The 15,664-nt window shown below is 40.4% G+C and overlaps 1 protein-coding gene across 1 annotated transcript; it reads left to right on the top strand.

The window, feature by feature from the left end:
* The first annotated feature begins 64 nt into the window (after positions 1 to 64).
* LOC102288504 (SAM pointed domain-containing Ets transcription factor) lies at positions 65 to 9,335 on the top strand. The gene is made up of 6 exons (XM_005917940.1): positions 65 to 430; positions 5,555 to 6,007; positions 6,706 to 6,903; positions 7,098 to 7,145; positions 7,415 to 7,549; positions 8,360 to 9,335. The coding sequence occupies exons 2-6, from the start codon at positions 5,563 to 5,565 to the stop codon at positions 8,536 to 8,538; spliced, it is 1,005 nt and encodes a 334-aa protein (XP_005918002.1). The 5' UTR covers positions 65 to 430; positions 5,555 to 5,562; the 3' UTR covers positions 8,539 to 9,335.
* Positions 9,336 to 15,664: the final 6,329 nt, after the last annotated feature.

Genomic DNA, 15,664 nt, shown 5'->3' on the forward strand with positions numbered 1-15,664 from the left:
GAGAGAGTTGTCTGCATAAGTAAACATGGCTGCCTTATAAATATAAATTGCAGTCAATGGAGGTGGAATTCCTTTGCACTCACTCACCCAGCCACTAGTCCTCTTGGCTTCACTTTGAACACACCCGTAGCAGGTGCTTCCACTTGAACTAAGTGTGCAGTTGTGTTTTAGTCTGTGACTTTCAGGTTAAGTATAATTCTGCCAAAACCAAAAACCAACCAACCAAACAAACAAAAAAGCCTGAGAAGATTTGAGGAGACCTGGGTTTGGGGCTCAGTGACAGTCACCAGCAAGAAGCCGACTGAAGGTTGCCCGCTGCCTGTTGCGCCTCACCTTCAGGCAGCAACCGGCCACTGGCTGGAAACAGCACTGCATCTGCCAGCATCCAGTCAAGTCATTGACTCAAGAACATCAGAGCATCATTGCTGGGGTAAGACATTGCTCTCTTAAACAGGGTCTTGGATGTTTCTGTAGCACAATCTTATTATAGGCCCATTATTTATAGGACATAAGCTGTATATCTGAGATATATATGTGTGTATGTGTCTATAGTTTTCTTAGTAGTCTTGAACAGGTCGTGTAACCTAATTAGTGAAGTCCAGAGATTTTGACTCTGTTAAAAAGCAACAGTTATTAAAGGGAAAGGTTTAATTATTAAATACATTCCCTGTTCATAATATGAAAGTTAAGAGTAAAAATATTAAAAAAGAAACATTCAAACATTCCTGAACCAACTGCAGGTTAGATTAAGCAAATAAATAAATACCCAGTCAAATATAAAAGGAAAAAAGAGACTGAGACCTGTTCTTCTTCTTTCATAAATCTCATGCAAATCTGAAAGTTTCCATTTCCATTTCCAGAAAGGAAATATGCAAAATGTGGTCAGATAAAATGCTGTTGTCAGTTAGATGCCATAAACCACAGCAATAGACTGACTTTGAAACAAACACAAAAAACCCAACAGATTTCTTTCTGCTGTCACTGCGGGATGAGACGGGGGATTTCACTGTGGTTTTACTCAAAGGTGGAAATCAAATACGACTGCAACTACCTGAGACAGAAAGAAGAGAAATTCCAAAGAGGAATAACAGAAGGATTGTCTGCTCTGTTTCTTCCAAGGGTACAGGTGCATTTATATTCCTCTTCATGCCAAGCTAATAGATTATTTCTCAGAGGCCTTGTGACCTTGTTAGTATAGAAATGTATGAAATTATTTTTGTCTCTGTTTAAAGCCACAGTTTAAATGTAGAATCTATATAAATCTTAACATCTCTTTTTAATTCATGGCACAGATAACAAGATAGCACAGATAATCACACGTAATAACATTGTACAAACAGTGGGGTAAGAAAAACAGAAAAGACCTTTCTATTCCTCCCCAAAATTTGCTATTCTCCCTTTATCAAAATATATAAACCACATCTCCTGATAATTTCATGCAATACTTGGTTACTTGATTCAGGAGGTTTGGTGTGAAATACTGGGGCAGGTTTTTACACAATCAAATAGTAGTTCTTTCCTGGTTGTCGGACCAGGTCTGAAGTCAAAAGTGTTTTTAAAGCTTTGAAACAGATATCATATCATATAAACACAGAAATAATGGCACACAATTTCATAGCTTTGCAATCAGTACACGTGAAAGGTAACAGTGATGATTGTGTAAAGAGTGAACAAACCCTAGCTCCTTTTTCACTTCCATTGGGGGGGGTGAGACTTGACTTCTCATGAACAATCTGCTGCCTCTGATCGCTCGGGAGACTGAAAATGATCCAGGATTCTCTTCTAAAGAAGCACGCTGACAGTTTGCTGACAGCTATTTCAGATTTGCAATAAGTTTCAAACTCACACAAGTTTAAAAATTACATTAAATAAACAAAAAGTAAAAGATTCATGTTCCCATGAACTGGTCATATGCAAATATGAACTAGTTGCATCTAGTTGCATCTAGAAAAAACAAGTTGATGGTTCAACCAAATCCTCTACATATGCCCTGTTATACATAGAGATTTGTTCCTTGTTCTTCTTACATGTTTTTCTCTTCAGTGGCTTCACAGCCCATTTCCCTCAGACTTGCAGGATTTCAGTTATGTTGGGTCAAGTGCGAAATTGTCCGAGTTTCTGTATTTTTTTCTTTGTTTGTTTTGTTTTTAATTTTTATTTCTAGCATTTAAAGGTTAACCAGAGTGCCTGTTTGCCAGCGTGTGCTATGATCTGATAAAGTTATGAGTTGTGTCTCAAATAACATATATCATCACACTTTGTAAGGCAGCTGATGAAAAGGGTCATCCTTGTGTTTAACATTTAAAAAACTGTTGGTTTTTTTTGCTTGTTTGGGGGTTTTTTTTCTTTAATCTTGTGATGATTTACAATTTAAACCCAGCGCTCATGAAAACGCCCGAGGCCACGTAACGGCTGCCCTTATATCTGTCTTTGCTAGAACAGTGACAGGTTTATTTTTTTATCCCATTTTCAAGTTTTCCAATCTTTAGGTCCAACCCCAATTAAATGAGGTTTATTACCAGCATAATTAGCTCTAAGTAGACTCTTTGTCAAGATTAATTAAGACCAACATCAAAGCCATTTTCCTTGGATATTGGCTTAATGCCTGCACACCTGACTAACAGCAGATATGAATCACCATACATCCCCTAGCAGTGTTGGTGGTTGGAAAAATTTGTTAAAAACAGAGTTTAATGGGATCAGTATTATAAGGCAATGTAAGTACAAGCACACGAAATAAACCTTTATTGCATTTCATAAAATAAGCACATAAACTGAAGCTAATTTATAACGTGAACAGAGCACCTGCACATGTCACTGCTGCAATAAAAAATCCCCTAAGGGAGCAATCTGCAGATCTAAATCTCCTCTTCCAACCAGCAGGCGTTTCTTTCAGAGCAACAGTCATATTAAGTAAGAAGAAGATGAAATTCCTTCCGTTTTTCTCTGAACAATGACTTCATGAGCAGGACCAAATTTCCCATGAGGAACAGGAGGGGAAAGGGGGGGGGGTCACATGGCAAACAGTCACTCTTGGCTGTATACGCTTCTTTAATACCAGACTGAAACGCTACCAGCATAACACTCAGTGTGTTTTGATTATGCCTTGATAGATGGCATCAGATCTAATCGCTGACCTTTTCTCTTTTTTTGGTGCTTGAATGGATTCATCCAAGTTAAACAAGACCGGACATTTAGAGTTGTTTTAATCACTACTCATTAACTATAAATTAAACACTTACCTGTCTTCTTTCACAAAACTGTTCAACAATGCTGAATTGGCTCGCAGGTTAATATTTAGCTAGATTGGCTCCACTGGTTTGGAAATTTCACCACTTTCATTTTAGGAAAAGAATTTTTCCACATAAAAATAGGACCCAAAGGTTGGGCAAAGGGCAATTTGGATAAAAAAACAAAAATCTCTTTGCGCAGCTATAACCATACAAAACTTAAGACAGTGATACAAACTTCACCTCACATGATCACCGTATTTATGTTAAATAAGACCAAGCAGGTGGAAAAAATATGGTTCCCAGGGAGGGCGCCAGCATGGATGGAGTCCCATTCCTTCTGATTCCAAGGCTGACTTTGCTGAGTAAATGGAGCAAGCTCTAACGCTCCTGAAATGAATATCAGCGTCTTGACCAAACTCATTTAGAGATCAGTCAGGGCCTTAATCCCTCTCTGCAGGGGTGGGTGTTTGTGTCTTTCTCTGGTGTCCCCGCTTCCTTTTGGAAGAAGGTAATATGGCTAAATTTGCTTTGCTAATGGGCTTAGCGCAAGCTGTTACAGAGCAGAGTTGACACACAGCAGCAGGCTTGGATACCAGTGGCTTTTAATCTGACAGACTGATGGAGTAAAAGGCATTGTGGGTGATATTTACGAGAAGTTTAGAGATAAAAGGAAGACTGTGGAGGCTATTTATCAATGGCATGCTGAGGTCCAAGAACTAAAAGGGGATTTTTTTTCTTTTTGCAGTTGAAATTTCATTTAGTTGTGTTTGGCAATAGTGGAAATACAGTTTTAGCTTGTTCAGATTTTACATTTCTTTTTAGGTGAATATAGCCACGCAATCCACGTTTTCCTATTGCAGGCTGATGCGCCTGACCTCAATAGGAGACCAGTTCATACAGCAGCTTCAGGTAGTGTGTAATCTGAAATCCCACATAACAGACAATAATTCTCCACTGAGTTGGTTTATTTTGATAATGGAAAGAGAGAATAGTTTCTGAGCTCGTATTGTGTGTGTGTGGTGATAAAATGACAAAAGGTTAAACTGGGAAAACCTTACACGGAACAACAAAAATCTATTTAAAATAAGAGAACTGGTAATGACAAGTAAAAGCATTTTAACAAGAACAAGAGTAGGAAAAAAATCAAAGGTACAAACAGCATAAACAACAAAACAGATAAGACCGCGGTCAGTGCAGCACGGCTGAGAAATTCACGTTTGTTAAAGCTTTGCAAACTAATGAATTCTTTTTCTTTCGAGAGCTCTCATGTCTTTGTGGTTTATTTCAAAGTTACCCTTATTGTTGGTTTTGACTCGGTGGATGCCATATATCACTTTTGCAAATTTTACGAGACTTTAATTGTTTGCACTTTGACAATTTACATGGTGACTCTCCCTGAACATGTACTCTGTGGGAGTTTACTTCCTTTACTGTGGCATCAGCCACAGCTGCTGATAACCTGCTGCTATGTCCTCCCATTTACCAGCTGTGGCAGGTAAGCATTATGGGTGTCATAATCGAGATTACACTTGTGCTACAGCTTACAAACCTTCATAAGTGTACACTTTTAAAGGCCACCTCCTATTAAAGGGCTGTTTTCATAAAGCCTGCTCTTCATAAAACAGACATTTTGGCTGGGCAGATTTTATGCACGCTCTTCTCTCCACATTATCTAACTTCAATTTGATTAAAATCTCCAGCTGACAGTGGAGACAGAGGGCTGCAGAGACGGCACCTTGAAAGCCCGGGCAGACAGCAGAGCTGTTTCAGGTCTCAATACAAGTCACCTACCCCCATGAAACGAATCATTCTGGGCCAGTGACCCTCAAATAAGAGACTCAGTCAGATCCATTTTGCCCCACGCCTGTCAGCGCTGTGTGTGTTTTAACTGTTTTGAGGGTCAGTATCTCCATTAGACTTATAGAGGTTCTTATAGAGCCTACACCAGCACAGTCTAACCTCGGTTCTCTGCACATTCATGCACAACTCTGATGGAGATCATTGCAAAACTAAAGCAGCTGTCATTTTAGTATCTTGAGAAACAAAGGAGAGGAACTGTTTGAAAAGGTAACCATGACTTAAATCGAGATTTTTTTTTTGCATATTTTTTTGATTAAATTACTTAAAATGAACTAATGTCTGCTAAAGATTTAAGTGGCATGCACACCTGTTACCATGGGCTTATGTGACAGAGAGATCTTTCAGATTTTATGCTGCGCCGAATAGTTACAAACTTTTAAATCACGTCTCACTTCATTTGCAGTTCACAGCATAGAAGTTTAATGTGGCTTTTTGTGTTTCTTTTTCTCTCTCTCTCTCAGGACCAGTTATGTCAAACCCAGTGGGCAGCTTACCAGAAACCACATCGTATGGGTCTCGGATTGGGATGACAGAGGACTCCCTCTCCATCCTGGAGCAAAGCAGAGGCTGCGAAGACCCCTGGGAGATGGGGGAAACCAAACCAAATGTGGAAGCCCTGGAGCGGGGCATGCCAGGCGTCTACCTCTCCTGCTTCGACATGCTCCTCACAGAAGATGCTGCTTGGCTGGTGAAAGTTTCAGAGGCCTCTTCAGCACTGGCTTTACCCATGAACCGCGTAGAACCCCGGGAGGAACCGGAGCAGTGCCCGGTCATTGATAGCCAGGAACAGGGGATCTCTCCTGGCCTGGAGGGGCAGGAGGAGGAGCGATCCCTGGAGCAGGTGCAGAGCATGGTTGTGGGAGAAGTACTGAAGGACATTGAAACAGCCTGCAAACTGCTCAACATCACCCCAGGTAGGCTGCTTTCCAGCACACCTGCAGCTGTGGCGAGTGTATTACAGCGTATAACTGACAAAGAAGCTGACCTTAAACAAAACATATTTCATCTCCCCCAAAATGCTGAAGTGTTTCTCTGTATTTGCAAATATAGAAGTATTGATTCAGATACTTAAGCTACTGGATCTTACTCGCAAAATCAACACATATTTGTGTGGACACAAGATGACAGAACTCCTAAATCATATCCTTACTGACGCAAAGCTGTGTTTGCCTGCTCCAGGATCTGTTTAATCCTGACCTTTGCAAAGGTACTCCTGGATTGTAATAGTGATGGTTCTTGCCTGCCAGTAGACGTGTACACAGTCTTAAGGGCGAGGCCTCTCCTGCTCATAAAGCAAACAGAGGAAGCGTTTTTCATGTATTGTATGGCTTCTAGCTGTTATAAACCTATGCAATCCCCAATCGTCTGTTCTACTGATTAAAACTGTTGTGGCATAAAAGCTTGATTATCTTGTGGTTTCAGCAGATTTATTATGAGTCAAAGGCAAACAAAATACAGACAGGGTAAAGGTGAAAACAATATTGATATATAAATGACTTATCTTGATCCATATGACATTAGTGTCACTAAAGAAATGGTCCAAGATAAGGTCATTTATTGCATTGGCAGCTGGAAGTTTTCTCACTGATTTCATATCTATTTCCGCCTGCAGATCCGATAGAGTGGAACACTGGGAATGTCCAGAAGTGGCTGCTCTGGACTGAACATCTCTACAGATTGCCCCATGCGGGAAAGGCCTTCCAGGAGCTGACGGGAAAGGATCTGTGCGCCATGAGCGAGGAGGAGTTTCGCCAGCGTTCCCCGCAGTGTGGAGACACGCTGCACGCACACCTGGACATATGGAAGTCAGGTAATATTTATTTAACACGTTCAACATGTGCAACCTGCTGCACCCCCTGTGATGATTTTATTATCGGATATTTGGCTGCTGTGAACTTTTGAGCGGGTGCAAATTTTATTACTGCATTCATGTATGTTTGGGTGGGATTATTTGAAGGTCTAGCCTTTTCTTAGCTTGAACTTCTGCATCTGTTTACTTTCCAGCTGCATGGATGAAAGAGCGGTTTTCCATTGGAGACACTAAAACTACAGGTAAGATTCTTATGTTTGCATTAGCTGTCATGCAAGTTACATTCACACAAAAATCCAACGCACAGTATAATTTTAACACTGTATTTTACATAGACGCCAATAACTATATGCTGCAGAATTTCAGTGAAAAATCAGGCTTTTGCATTGTGTATTTTAAAAGTCCTGATTAAAGGGCTCCTTGATCTTTTGGTCCCTCACGGTACAGAGCTTTTTCATTGAAACAATGCACAACGACCCTAAGGACTGAATGGTTTTGTTTTGCTGTGCAGGCAGTGAGGAGCTTTGGTCTGAGGCAGATTCATCTTGCTCAGGTCAACCTATTCATCTGTGGCAGTTTCTCAGAGAGCTCCTGCTCAAACCCCACAACTATGGACGTTGCATTCGCTGGCTCAATAAAGAAAAGGGTACTTTCATTTTCATTTCAGTTATTCTTTATTTGCTCTATTTAGTCCTTGAACACATGAATAAAACTTAATTTAACTTGTGTTTTTAAATAAAAGCAGAAGAATGTGTATGACATTGTGCTATTACAATTTAAGTGCTTTCTTCTTTTATTCTTCAGCTTAAAACAAAATGTATTTTTTTTACATTTCAATTTTTGTCGCAACTGCTTTTATCTCTTATTAGTTCATCTACTGTTTTATGGGCTCATCATACTGCTTTGAAGCTCCAAAATCTTGACACATTAATTTTAAAAAATCCAAAAACAAACAGGAAATTTTGAATGAGAGTAAAGTTTTTCAATAAATTTGCATTATTACAATTTAAAAGTAATAATTGTAGGACAACACTATATAAAGGGGCCATGTGTATGCAAAATTAGTAAATAGAACAAATATAGTTATTTCATTCACTGTTCTTATTTTAAGGCAGATTTAAATCAGAACCTAAGAGTGTGCAGGCCTCCCTCCTTTTTTTCCACACCCTGTAGTGCAATGGTACAAATTGGTACAAACACTACACAATAAAAATCAGCCACACACAATAAGAATACACCGTTAAAACGTATTTAAAGTGAAACCGCAATGGAATGAATGCCGGATGTATGTCAGGGTTTCGCTTATTGGGTTTGTTAATGCCTGAAAGGCAAAAAGCATGCCAAATGAAATATGAGTCCAAGTGGCGGACTTTTTATGTGTGCACATAAAGTGTAATCATCCACTGTTTTGCACGTGTTGTGTTGTGTGGTAATAACTGCTTTTGATTCCCACCAGGTATTTTCAAAATCGAAGACTCTGCTCACGTGGCGAGACTGTGGGGACAACGAAAGAATCGACCTGCAATGAACTACGACAAGCTGAGCCGTTCCATACGTCAGTACTACAAGAAAGGCATCATCCGCAAGCCCGACGTGTCTCAGAGACTGGTCTACCAGTTTGTTCACCCAGTATGAGACTGCAAGCAAAGTGGGAGGAGAAGGCAGAGGACGATGAGATGGGAACTCGGAAAATTACAAAGACAAATTGTGTCACCATGCACCTGAACACCTAATTCCTGAGATGAAAAGGTGACGTGGAACATGTGCACTGAATTACCCCGATGGTACACACCTGACTGCCAACACTGAAGTAACAGCTGGCAGCTGCTGCAGTCTTATCTGTGCAAAGCCAGCCAGGAAGAGACAAAAACAGTGTAGCTGTTGAGGCTTTTTCCTGCTGCAAAATTAAAAAGAGAACAGAATAAAAAAACAAAGACAAAGCAAAACAGAAAAACAGTACATGAACTGCCTTATTATTTGCATGATCTGCCTGTTTATGTTTCCCTATTGTGATTTCCAAATATCTTGAGCTCAAATCAAAGCGTTACAACTGATGGCTCTTCGGTAAAAGCGTCTACAGCTGCACTGGCTTTGTCTGAACAGGAAACTCTTCTTATCTCATCTTGAAGCACCTGAGAAATGGACTTCCTCTTTTTAGGAATTGCCTCAAATCCTGCTGTGGAAGTGTAATAGGGACCCTTGTATATATGTTTGTTTTCTAATGTATAACTTCTGAAGTGTGATGCATTCCTCTTTGAATACCTTTATATAGTTTACCCTGCCTGGTCCATTTACACAGCCGTATACTGCAATTAATGCTGTGAGTCTTTGAAACCCAAAGTTTTCAAAATTGAATAAACCAAAAAGACTTGAAATGAATAATCATATACAAATTGAGACAAAATATGCAATAAAAATAAAGTTTTACCTGAGAATTGACGTGACATGTTGCACAAATTCATCATTCCTGGAATATGAAATGATTTTTTTCAGTCATTGCACTGGTTGGCAACTTGAAACACGGGATAAATTATTAAAACTCTTTTTTTTCTCCATTCTGTTTTATTAGTTATTTATGCAACTTTGGATGGCAGAGGGCTGGAGCTCCCAGCTGTCATAGGATCAGAGAACACCCTGGACAGGTTGCCAGTCTGTCACCAACTAGTCATACTCATTCACACCTGCAGCCAAGTTAGGATCACCAGTTAACTCAGTAGTATATCCACAAACACAGAGCCTCTTTAGCTGGGACCTAGACTAGCAGGGCAAAAATATGAAGTGAAAAATAAGCTGAACGAACATTTTGCTGGTTCTATTATGATAACCCATGATGCACTTTTAATAAGTTGGGTTTTTTTTACTTATAAAGTTAGGCAAGTACAGGGCGAACATGCAAATGAAACACAGAGAGGTCCCAGGCAACCACTAGAAACCGCTGCGAGTCACGGGTTAACTTTTGTTTTTAAATGCTCAATTGTCAAACGATGTCACGATCTCAGTGTCAACTTACTGCTGCACCTGTTAAACAATCAAAAAAGTCAAGATAAAAAAATAATTCAACTGCACCATGACAACAAAACTGTAGGTAAACTTTTGAAATGAAAATTTCAAAAGTTTAGCATGTCATTCTTGCCATAAAGTCTGGACACAGAGTTTAATAATCTCACATAATCTCACTGGAGTTTTAGTAGCAGTTTGTTCTGTTGTTGCGGACGGCAGCAGGGTGAAAAGATTGTGGCTGTGGCGAGTATTTCTTTATAGGGTCCATTGGGATCTGCACAAAAACCTAACCTTCAAAACGGTCCTGGGAAGCCGATCTCTACAAACTAATGTGGCACAAAGAATACATTTGTGAAGGACAAGATGCGGCTTGAGCTAAAGCTGCGCGTGGTCCAAAAGTATTGATGCAGCTGTTTTTTGTTTTTCTTGTATTCTTACACCCCTCTCCCCCCTTTTATGTCCCAATAACTGTAAAAACAGTTAACTGCTCTTCCACAGATTGGCAGTGTTTTGAGCCAAAGGTGCCTTGTGACTCACATGTTGACTTTGCAAACAGGAGCAAATTAAACTAGAGCCAAGAGAGAAAAACAAAATGTGCAATACAGTAGGACACCGGGTCACCCTGCTCATGCCAGATGCTTTCTGTTGCTCCTAAGGGAACAAGAATGTAGCACATGAACTTAGCCTTCCTTAGAGCACTTAAAAAAACAATGTGTAATTTTTCTGAGTTTTCTTTACCAGAACATAGATGTGTGATGACTGGCCAAATGGTTGATAAAAACCAAGGCTAGGCCCATGGCAGCAGATATGGTGCAGGCCTGCTTTTGTTTAATCTACAAATGAATTTGCCAGGCATTACATTTACACAGCTCTCGTGGTTTCCACCAGCAACAATCACTAATTGGGAAACACCTGCTAATGAGTCTCACTTTGCTTGTATCATGTTTCCTTTTTTCACAAAAGCGATGTAAAAATGTCTTATATTATAAACTATAATGAAAGCTGTCACCAACACCAGACATAAATAATTAATTTACACTTAAGTAAAACACTAGTAGAACACTAAAAAGGCCAAGCAACTCCCCCATACGATTTCATACTTGGTCTCTGCCAGAACCTTTCAATGATGTTCAAACCCCCAGAGACACAATGTCCATATGTCATAACACAGATGATTCATTTTGCACACATAACCTATGCAAATGTGCTTACATGTGGTGACCAATGACATTCCTGTTGCCAATATTGTCTCTTTAACTCACAGGCTCTGCTTACAGAGAGTAGCTGCTTGAGTGCCTGAATGTGAACATCACACACACACATATTATTAGATATAGCCAATAAATATTTAATAGGTCTCATTTGCAAGTTTATTAGTCTTAATGTTTTTCTGAAAGTGCAATATCGCCTAAATAAGAAGCAGTAATGAAATACCGTTTATTTACAGGCAGCTTCTGTATTAGTCATCAGCTTTGGTAGGCCTTTACCCAGTAAGCATATCCTTGATTATCCTCCTCACTGACTCTGAGAATGATCGGGCATTGCAAGATAAATTTCATATTTTATTCAGCAGGATGTGAAACTAGTGACTGGACCCAGATTGTTACGAGAAAAGGTTTTTTTTTTTTTTATTAAGGTCAACCAAAGAACTCGCCCTTTGATGACTTCACTTTTCAGACTTGAATTTGATTTGATTTCTTTTTCATTCAGTGGGGTCACACTCCCCGGGGGGGGGGGGGGGGGGGGGGGGGGTTGCGTGTCAAAATCTACCAAATCAAATATTTGGAGCTACATACCACGATGACCCCTTGTGACTCGATGAGTAGCCGAAAGCAATTTTTTACTGTAGAAAAAAGAACAAATTGTTTTGAAACGGCCTTACAAGCCCTCCCAAATTGATTGACAGCAACGATATCTGCTCTGACATCATTCTTGATGTCTCTCCTCCTCTGCGTTGTGTTAGCACACACATACCTGTAAACTCTCTAGAAGGCACACATCTGTCTGATACAAATTCACAGGAGACTAAAAGCTGCTCCATCCCACAACTATGTTCATGTGAACATTACTTGAAGTTTATGTTAGTTCCATATACTCTGATTTAGCTCTTTCACACCAGTTTAACACATCTAGCTCCCAAACGTCTTTTGCTGGGCCCCCCTTTGTTTTACAAGAAAAATATTCGCCCCCCCTCGCGCACGCACGCACGCACACACGCACAACACATCCTCCAACCACACACACCCATATTTTGCTCCATTGCGGTTTATTTCACACCTCAAACATTTAGTAAACAATTAAGCAAATACAAGTAATCTGCAGGTAGTAAGAAAATAAACTACTAACTCTTTTACGCTCGTCCCACTACACGGGTATTTTTGAAAACGCAGCTGTTTCGTCCACACGTAAACGGCGTTTGGAATCACCGAAAACTGAGATTTTTTAAACTCCTTTTTTGGGTTTAGTGTGGACGAGGAATACAGAGTTCATCACACAATGTTAAAGGTGCCTTTTGCCACGTCACGCTGTGCGCCACGTTATTGTTTACATGAGAGGAATTGCAGAATGGCAGATAGATTAACAGTATTTTGTCTCTATCTTCAGGTTTTACACGCTTACATACACACGCAGTTACTGTCCCTCTATTTAGAAAGGCAGAGGCGTCACGGTGTAATTATTTTACATGTAGTTGTTTTTTTCCTGTGTAATAATATTCAACATTGCTATCAATACATTTTTCAAAAAATGCCTCTCTGTGCAAAATGGGTTTAAAAACATAAACAACTGTGGGATACTGTTTGTCCGTGATTTGAACTGAGGGAACAAATCGTGGCAGGATCAGCCTGATATTATTTGTATCCCACTGTAACTTTACTGCAAGGACTGGGACAAAAAATCGGCCCGGGCATTTTGACTAGAGACCGGCCCACCAGGATAAAGATTGAAAATGTGACGTCATTCAGGGGTAAAACCGCAAAGGATTCTGGGAACTTGTGGCAAGAGGTACTAGCGCACGCAGGCTTTCAATTGAACTCAGTTACACAGCGATAAAAAGAAACCCAAAAAATGGCAAGAAGCTGTTGTATTATTAACTGCAATAGCCGGTCGCATGACAGCCACGGGAAGCCGACGGGTAAAGAGATCGTTTTTTTTTTATCGGATTACGTCGTTGAAGAGAAATTTTTTAAGCCATGTTTCCGAAGTAAGAGCCGACGGATGGTCTGGATATACCAAATATAACGTCTCAGAACACTCCAGCTCACATGTTAGTCTGCTCCAAGCATTCCCACAAAGGTCAGAGTTTTGTAGTAGTTAATGCGTCATTTTTCTTAACATAATTGGTGATATAGGTTACAAGCAAGTCTGGCGCTGAACAGAAATTGTCGCGCTATGCTCCTTTGTTTATTGTGCATAAATAGTGAATTGTCCTGACACAATATTGCGTTTCGCTTCTGTTATTACCATGGTACATTGACAAAAACATATACTTTTATTCACAGGATAAAACAGTTGTTTTGTATCACTAATTGTCCAGTGCGATTACAACATACAATATTATTGTTACTGCTACATTTCTGTAATGCGACCAGAAATTATTTCCACTACCAATTAATTACCGTTGAGCTCAAAGGTTATATTAATAAACGGTTAACGAATGTGTATTTATAACGACGATATGTGAGACTGGTAAACTTACCTTTGTTCGTACGATGGTCTTTCGTTCAACACGGTGCATTTCAAGGTCCTGCACCCATCCGTCGGTAAACTGTTCCTGGGCTTGTTGCAGTGACCTGAAGTTACTAAAAACTTCATGAGTGTGTGCACTCACTCCAAGAACCGTATAATTATAAATCTGCGCCTGGTGAAAGTTGGGCAGCACGCTAACGTCTTTTGTCCACTCTGTGTGCCCGTAAAGGTCTGACCCTTTCACTCCTTTGATTTTTTCCTCGTATCTTTTCTTTGTCTTTTCGTCGAGTCTGTCTTTGTACGGACCGGCATTGTTCTCCTTTTGTTTTGTACATTCCTTTTTTGTGCGGCAAAGAAAAACAAGAAGGCATTGGAACCGGAGAATGAACGTTTTGCGGTGCTGCAAATTCTTGCATTTGATGCGGTACTTGGATTGTTTTGCCACGAGTTCCCGGCATGCCTTGCGCGAAAATCACGTGATTGCTAAACAAGGGGAAGGGTGCATCCGGCCTCCTCGGCTGTAATAGGTCCAGCCCAGAGTCGATCATGACCAATTGCCAATCCAACACCTTTCATTATATATACCCTTCCTAAAAATAAAAAAAAAATCCATCGGCCCATAAAAACCAAAAAATCGTCAGCGGCCCACCGGGCAAATGCCCGGTGTGCCCGATGGCCAGTCCAGCTATGCTTTACTGTATAAAGAGCTAATATTTCCAAAATGTCAGGAGTAGTTATTTATTACAACAAGTGTTTGTGAACTAAAAATCAAGAATGTGGGATACTGTTTGTCCGTGATTTGAAGAGCCCAGCACGTTCTCTCGACTCAGGGAAAACCAATTCTGCAGGGGAGACCTACCTTGGCACTTGTGCAGGTGAAACCAAAGGGAAGATATGCTTCACCATATTTTCTAGTCTTTGGCTTAGAATGAAGTTGGTTTGGAAACATATTCAGCGATGCTTCATCTCCTGCTTTGCGTTTGTGGAGGCGCCCCGTGCTAGCAGTGTCCAAGCGTTGTTTTTTCCCTTTTCATGCCGCCCCGGGCCCCACACTTTGGGAAGGTCTGGTCTAAGCAAACATCTGTGGGATCAGAACTCTTTGTTCAAACTTTTCTTTGTTGTTGACTGGATCTGTTTGCTGTGTCTAAGTAAATGAAGTGAATGTAAAATCAGCTTTGTGACGTTCCTAAAAGGCTCAACTCTTATCATCTAATTACTTTTTCTGTATATTCTTTTCCGGTTCATGTCCTTACTGTCATGTTAACTTTTCCCACCTCCAACTGTGCTCTCGAGAAGTCCAACAGGTTTTGAGAGATTTCACAATTGCACTCAATCTTGCAGCGAGTCAGAGGGAGAACATCTGCCAAAACGAGGTGGCCCGGAGCTATGCGGACCAGTTTACTGTTGTAGACGAAAAGCGGTTCTTTTGATGAATAAGAGGTGAGCCTATCCCAACGTGTTGTATACACGTTGGGATAGGCTCATGAGCCTCTTGATCCATGTTTCCCTCTGGGTAGTTTGACACATAGGGACACAGGCTTAAGTGGAATTACGATGTCATCCTTTCAGTCAAAAGCTATGACTGTGTGATATCTGTGATTACTTTAGTCATCTTCACCATGCTGAAGTGACAGATAGGTAATGTAAAGCTTCAGAAAATTACAGTATTTTTTTTAACCCTTCTGACAAGATAGAAGATCAAATACAAGATAAACCTATAGCAAAATGTATCAGTGTTTGGTAGGTGTTAGGACTACCAATAAGATGTGCTGTTGTCTGTTTAGCCAGCTGCCAGTGAGGAGAAAGAAACATCCACCCAACCACAAAAGACAGAGACTAGTTTTGTAGCAGGTTTTTTTTCCATTGCTGAATTTCCCTGTAAGTCATGTGACATCTGTAATGTGAAAAAGTATAACCACAAATTTGATCAGTAGCTCCATCAGTGAACTGACTTCGGCGCAGTGGTTAGCACCTTTGCCTGACATTAAGAGGGCTCTGTGTTTGAATGTTCTCATCTCCTGTCCCTTCTGTGTGGAGTCTGCATTGATTTCCTCTGGGCACTCCAAGCTCTCCC

This window comes from Haplochromis burtoni, unplaced genomic scaffold (genome assembly GCF_018398535.1).
Source record: "Haplochromis burtoni strain Fernald_Lab_line unplaced genomic scaffold, NCSU_Asbu1 Contig_26, whole genome shotgun sequence".
Lineage (NCBI taxonomy): Eukaryota > Metazoa > Chordata > Actinopteri > Cichliformes > Cichlidae > Haplochromis > Haplochromis burtoni.